Source organism: Condylura cristata, unplaced genomic scaffold (genome assembly GCF_000260355.1).
Source record: "Condylura cristata isolate star-nosed mole 26May11 unplaced genomic scaffold, ConCri1.0 scaffold00012, whole genome shotgun sequence".
NCBI classification, from domain to species: Eukaryota; Metazoa; Chordata; class Mammalia; order Eulipotyphla; family Talpidae; genus Condylura; species Condylura cristata.
In genome coordinates, this window is record NW_004567113.1 from 2,746,588 (window position 1) to 2,754,024 (window position 7,437).

Consider the following 7,437-nt stretch of genomic DNA (forward strand, 5'->3'; position numbering starts at 1 on the left):
ACTGTTCTAGGTTTTTGCATTTGCACTCCCTTATCTAGAGCAAGGCCATTTCGTAGGGCGTTTAATGTTGGTGCACTGCTCCATTATTCTTTTAAATAAAGTTCACTTGGAGACTTTTCTTACCCTTTCCAGTGGGACTGATGCTCCTATTGTGCATCATTGGTCTCTCATGGGGTTTTGGCCTTGTTCCTGCGTTAATTTTGTTATGTGTGTTTGAAGGAAGTGAGCCTGGTATGTCATGCTTCCACCACCTTGCAAAACACAAAACAAAACAAAAAGTCAGTAAATTGTGCGTATGGTATCTTTTATTCCTATTAAATTTAAAGCTTGTCAAATTATTTCATGTCGAGTAACAAAACATCTTGATTGTTCTGCCTTTCAAATTATTTTATTTATATTTAATTGAGAGTTAATAATTTTCCAAAATAATTATAAGTTTCTATGGTATGACATTTCTTAGATGATGATATTTTGAATGATTTAATATATGGTAAGACTAAAGCTGATATGGTTTATATTTCAGATCATATTAGTGAACACTAATAGGATTAAGCTCTGGGACCAAGCATGAAAAGGAAACTGCATTCATTCAATAAAACAATGTAATCTATTCCAGAAAATTCCTACCTGCAGCTTTGCACATTTCCCACAAACACAAGCTCTAACCATGAGTGTACTATAATGAGATTTGGGAGCATGATCTCTGCAACTCTCCTCCCAATAAGGAGAGAGCAAGGAAAGAGATTCACGATGTCTGTACAACATGAGGTCTCAAAGATTACCTTTTCCATATGAAAGATGTAGAAATTCAGAGGAATGAAAGCTATAGATCAGGCATACATAATATCTATGTCTAATGTCAGTGAAATATACATGATTACAAGGAGGGACAAATTTTATGATCACATTTGAAAACAACCTTTCAAGATAATACACAGTTTTGATTACCACCCAATAAATAAGATAACTTTTATGTGACAAATGAACAGCTTAATCATGAAAGTGATGCTAGATTTACCTTTATATTTTAGAACTTAATTTTTTACATAAGTAATATTTGTTGTCAGCAGTATAAAATACATTTCTGTTAGACTATGGGTATTATTTTAGGTAAGCATTCAATAGCATTTATTTTGTATTTATGATCACTTTAATTTCCTAATAAATTAATTTTTTAATAAAACAACATTTGTGTGCCTGACCACTATTATAAAATTAAATTTATGACTAACTTAGTGAATAAATATAATTGCCGTATTTTATTGCCATATCCATGTTTTGACTTACAAAGATCCAATCAGAGGTTTATAGTTTTATTTAAATTTCCAAAGTTATTTGAAATTCCCTGTTAATAGGTACATAGTTATACTCATTATAAGTCTTCTTGGCATAACATGCTAATTACCTTACTACACACATATCTCCCAAACCATAATGAATCATACTATTATAAAAGCAAGCCACTGCAAACATCAAACAACACCTATCCTTAAGATGCCTTTATTAAAGGAAGAATAGTGATGCGAAATCTTTGATGTTGAATGTACATTTATAAAATTAAATTTATGACTAACTTAGTGAATAAATGGAAAATGTACATTCATTCGTATTTGAGGAAATCTTGTAGACCACTGCATTCCCCCCATCCTCAAGTAACCTGACACCAATTTCAAGTTCCCAAGTGCTCTTCAAAGCAAGCCCATCTTGGAATTTATGCTGATAGGAATTCCAATTTCAAGGAGGCTTGCTTTTCCCACCTCAAGACTTCTAACCAATTGGAAATTTTACTTTCAAAATGAAAAGATATTACCTAATTTTATCCTAAACACTAGTCTGTGGCTTAATGAATAAAATGTGATAGGTAATGAACTTTCTTATGGTAATGAAGAGATGGTATATAAACAATTAGTTCCGTGTGGAAAATGTAGTTTATTCCTAAGAACTCTAAGTCCTGAATGTCTGAATATCTCCATCTTCAGTCTTTCTGGTTCCTGTGTTGCTCACTGCAAATTGGAATGTAAACTTGGGGAGTGTGACAGGATAACCTTAGACACCTGCAATTAATGGTCCTCCTGCAGGGGTGTGTCTGTCAAACAGAAAACAAAATGGGTATGTGCTTTGACTCAAATGCCCACAGGGGTTCATGACCTTGATATTGTCTATAATTCCTGCAGAAGGAGTGGGAGCCTGTGTAGTCTTAAAAGACTTCAGAGTTGTAGTAGAAAAACCCTATCCTTAGTGGAGATCCCCTAGTGTTTAATTAAATTTCCTATAATTGCCTTAAGTAAAAGGGGGAGTGAAACCTGAAGTTATCATCTCGGGACACAAAATATTTGCTTGTATGTGGTTTTAATATCCTGAGCTTGTTTGCAGCTACTCTGCATTTTTAAAATTGCCATTACCATTCTAAGGAAATACACATTACAAGTTTGTCAACACTTTGCTGACTATAAATTTACCGCAGATACTTTTAAAGGAAGAATTTTGTTGCCATTAACTGAATTTCTGCATGAAGAGAGAGGTATAATCAAGTAAAACAGGCAAGAACATTAAATACTAGAGCATGAATAAAAAGAAAAGTAGAGAATGGGAGGAACATTGCTCTTTGTATGGCCTTTTAGATATCAGAAAAATGAAAATAGCTAAATCAAATAAGAAAATGATAACTCTGAGTGGGAACCAGCAAAGAAGAACAGTAACATTATCTGTTTATAAGTCAGGGTGTTTGCTATGGAGAATGTTTTATTAGCTGTACTAAAGTTTTTATTCAACAAGTCCAGACTAGGGCCCAAGACTTCCAAATTTCCACCAAGGTGATGATATCAGAGGTGTGCTAGTGACCACACTTTGAGGACCACTGCTCTACAAGAATATAAAAACTGTTCCCTTTCTTGTTTCTAGCTTCATCTCATGCTGCTCTTCTTTGTGTTCTGGGTTCAGTGCCTCTCTTCCAGGTTCTCAAGCTCCTCATTCTCCTTCCAGTTTCTCCGCATATGTCTTGCCCTTCTACCTATGTAACTTATCCAACCTAATGCATATTGGATCATCGTGCTAACTGGGCTACCTTGCTTTTGAATCACATTGCCCCTCCACATCTCCTTTGCGGCACTGATCACAACTCTAATTAAATAATGCATTGTATAGCCTATAGTTCACATATGCTTCCTCATACTACTCTGAGTTTATTGTGGGCAATGACTAACTTACTGGAGTTTTATAAATATCTAGTGCAATATCATTTTGCATAGTTGATAGCTAATAAATATTTGCTCAGTGAATAAATGAATGAATAAATAGTACAAAGCAAATATTTAATCTTCCTTACTGTGTTCACACATGACCCAGAACCTTTTTTTTTTTTCAGTCCGAAGGGTATATGGCCAGTTCTTTAAATGGAAATTCCATTCTAAAAATGTGTACTTTCAGGGGCCCTCCCTGGTGGCATAATGGGTTAAAGCACAGCACTGCAAGTGAGCTGCAACCACCTCAGTGCAAGTTCTATCCCTGGCCCCAGAGGTGATGACCCACAATGGCACAGCAGACCTCTTCGGTATTGTCTGCTGCTCCACTCAGCAATGTACTTCCTCCATCTGCCTGTTCTGCTTCCCGCACTGTCTTTGATGAATCCTCTCACCGTCCCTGCCCCTCTCTCCTGTACTCCAGTTCTGTATGCATAAGTAAATAAAATCTTTTAAAAAATAAAATAAAAATGTATCAACTGAATGTAGGTGGATAGTATATATCTTACTCAGATGATCTCCATGCTCTGAGCAAAAAGGCATATTGCAGAATAGATCTTGAAATAAGCTTTGATATTTCAAGATAAATACATCTAAAATATTCTAGAATCTTAGCTCAAATTATGTAATTTAAGATAATTAAATTCCAATTATTTGATTTTTTTTTTTTCAGCTGGACTTCATTTTACCTTTAAAAGATTCTGGTTACTTTGCATTTATAGAGAAATGTTTTGTTCTCAGAAGTTTATGCATGAAAACCAAAGTCACACCTTCTGTGGGTAGATTAACATGTTTCTTACTAAGGCCAAATATCTCCTTCAAGAAAACAATTTCCTGGTCCTATTTGGTGGTGGTGCAATGGATTGGTACTCAGAGCTATGAAGCTAGTCCCAGCCACTTCAGCTCCAGTTCCATCCCTGGCCAGGGAGATGACTCATATGGCACGGCAGGCCTCTCCTCACCCTCCTGCTGCTCCCCTCAGCAGTATATTTCAGTAGATCTGTATGTTCTGCTTTCCAGTCTGTCCACTCTGTCTCTGGTGAATCCTCTCAATGCTTTCTGTACCCCAGTTCTTGTATGTATAAATAAATAAATCTTTTTTTTAATAAAATAAGTTTTAAGCTTTTTGGATTATAACCTTATATATAATTGATTATATAAGTGTATTATATAGTTTACCTATATGTACTAAAATGTATATAAAGTTTTATATATTTAGTTTATATATATATATGCTGCATGTATAGTATATGCAAATTTATATGCTTATGATTATTGTCTTAGGCCATTATCTCTTATTTTAGGTGAAGAATTGAGAAAATTTAGTTTTTGCAAATCTGTGTACAGCGTATTGAGAACTCTGTGTAGGTGTAAACTGTACTAACTGATAAAATAAAACATGCTATATTAATATATATATAACAGGCATATATGTATGACTATATTAGGTCCATCATTTCATGTGAGGAATTAGGAAAATTTAGTCATTAAAGCTTGTGAACTCTGTGTAGGTGTAAACTGCACTAACTGATAAAATAAAACATGTTATATTAATATCTATAACAGGCATATGTGTATGACTATATCAGGTCTATCATTTCATGTGAAGAATTAGGAAAATTTAGTCATTAAAGCTGTAAACAGTATGTGGGTTTCTCATAACCTTTATAATTAGGTGGGCTCCTTAGAAGATGTGAAGTTAGAAAGTTCAAATTCGAGTATGCAGTAGGTGGTAATTGGATGGAGAATGAGTATTAGTCAAACTTAATGGGGAAAGGCTTAATTTTGTGAAGTGATAAATATCCTCCATTTTAATCTTCTGATAAATCCAGGAGATTTGCGAGCTTGTTCTGAGGTTCTAGTGGAGAGTCCAACTAGTCCTATGTCCTTTCCAGAACTGTCCAGTCCATATTCAGGCAAGGCCATCCTCTTAGACTCAGAACACTGCTTCAGGAGAGACGCACACGGAATGGTGAGGAGGAAGGGGACACCCACCTAACCAGCCAGGTCAACGGAATCAGCCCTAACAACCAGTGGGGTGACAGATGTCACAGCCAAATCACCCTCACATCCTTCAGCAAACTTGAAATAGCTAATAAATAAATCAGAAGGTGTGTCAAATCAGGAATAACATAAACATGAGAGACATCTTTTATGCTGAGCAATGGCATTAAGAATGGTCATTATGGAGGTCCACTATTGTGGCCTGAGTTCAACCCCAGCCAGCAGGCTGGGAAGCTGACCCCCATGGCACACCAAACCTCTCCTTTCTCACCCACTGCCTCTCAGTGGTGTATTTCCGTGAATCTGTCTGTTCTGCTCCCCATTCTGTCTCTGGTGAGTCCTCTCACCCCCTGCACCTGTAGCCCACCCCGTTTCTTACATGGAAAAATAAATAAAATCTTGAAGACAAACGAAAAGAATAGTCGCTGCACGAGAAACACGTCGTTGTGTTTTATACATCAGTACTACAAGTCTTCTAACCATAATCCTCCTTTCTCTTGGCAGGTCTCATTGTGCGTGAAGTAAGCATTGAGATTTCACGCCAGCAGGTGGAAGAACTTTTTGGACCTGAAGATTATTGGTGCCAGTGTGTGGCTTGGAGCTCGGCAGGCACCACAAAGAGCCGGAAGGCCTATGTGCGCATCGCATGTGAGTTACCGCTGGCACTCTGGACTATGGGGATGTTTGAACTGCTAGTATTCTAGTGTCAAAGAAAGTAGTGAAAACCTGTTTGAATATTTTTCCATTGGAGTTACCCTTTGCCCTTAAGTCACTCACCATAACATCACTGTATTTTTTTAAGGCACTGAGTAGTTTTCCTTTAAGGTGTGGAAGAATTGGTGCTATTTTCAAAAGATTTCAAATTGAAAAACTAGTATAGTAACTAGGCCATAGGAAAACCAACTATATTCCTTTTATAAGTTTATTTCACCAATTTGTTAAGACAACATCAACTGATTTTGCTACTGAAAATATAAATTGGAGCTACTCTAGGGCATCAAAAATGCACCACTATTTTCTAGGTTGTGTTAATTTCTAGAGTGTTCATATTCAGAAGAGCTGAACAGTAACTCGCAAAAATGTTTCCATAATCATTATGGTAAATTCTTTTCTGTGTAAAGTTAGAGAATTCTTCATTGCAAAACTTTTCAAATCACTGGTATAGTGATGTATAGACCAGATAACCCCCAAGTGGTAAGATCCTGACTGCAGCTGGTCCAGAAGTCTCCTTTTCTCACTATTTGCATCTGGAACAGTGTGAATGCTGCTGCTATAAGCTATCTCAAGTCTCCATTCTGGAAATTTTTCTCAAGAATGAGACCTCTGAAATCCATGTAATCCATTTGTTATCTGAAGCTCTTGGCATATCCACATTTTACTAATTCACATTCCATGGCAAGTGTCAATACCACTTACCTTCACTATATCATTAATTCCAACAACCCTGACTCTGATCCTTCTTACAGTTTTATATTCACCTTCTCCTAGAATAGATCCCACTGACAGCAAGTACTTTTTTTAGTTTATGTCTACTGTTCAAATCTTTTCCCTATTCCAACCCTTCCTCCTTGCTACCACAAATGTACTCTTCCTAAAATTCATAGATATCCCCAGCTCTCCTCTACTCCTAGTAAAATTTTGCAATGGCTTGTGAGAATAAGCCAAAATTCTTACAAGGGTGTGTGCCATTGTGTTAGGTTTCTAGGGCCACAATAAGAAAATACCACAAACTGGATAGGTAAAACATCAGAAATCTATTTTTTTTTCATAGTTCTGGAGGTTAAAAGTCCAAGATTGAGGTGATGGTAGCATTGTTTCCTTGTTCCTTTTGGCTTGTAGGCAATCTTCCTCTCTGTCTTGGCATGAGCTTCCCTCTGTAACTGTCCATGTCCAAATCTTCTTCTAATAAGGACAGCAGTCTTAATATAACAGATTTGGCTCTTCCTAATGGTATCTTTGTTACCTCAGTCACCTCTTTAAAACCCCTATATTCAAATAAGGTCACATTTGAATGGACTGGGGGGTAGGGCATAAATATGGTGGTTTTATTCAGAGGAGCATAGTTCAAATTATAACAATCTTATTTCTTGATTTATATATTGTAGCCTGTGTTCCTAGCTCTGACAACAAATACTTTTCCCATTTGAATCACATTAAACCATAAACACTTTGATTTCCATGCTTTATACCTATT

The 7,437-nt window shown here is 36.3% G+C and overlaps 1 protein-coding gene across 2 annotated transcripts in view; it reads left to right on the top strand.

Annotated features, from left to right (window-relative positions):
• Nucleotides 1–7,437, top strand: part of UNC5C (unc-5 homolog C (C. elegans)) — a 373,518-nt gene that overhangs the window by 246,456 nt on the left and 119,625 nt on the right. For both annotated transcript variants that reach the window (XM_004681110.2, XM_004681109.2), the window contains exon 3: nt 5,748–5,891. In XM_004681110.2, the coding sequence (XP_004681167.1) occupies nt 5,748–5,891 (144 nt within the window). The remainder of the gene's footprint in view (nt 1–5,747; nt 5,892–7,437) is intronic.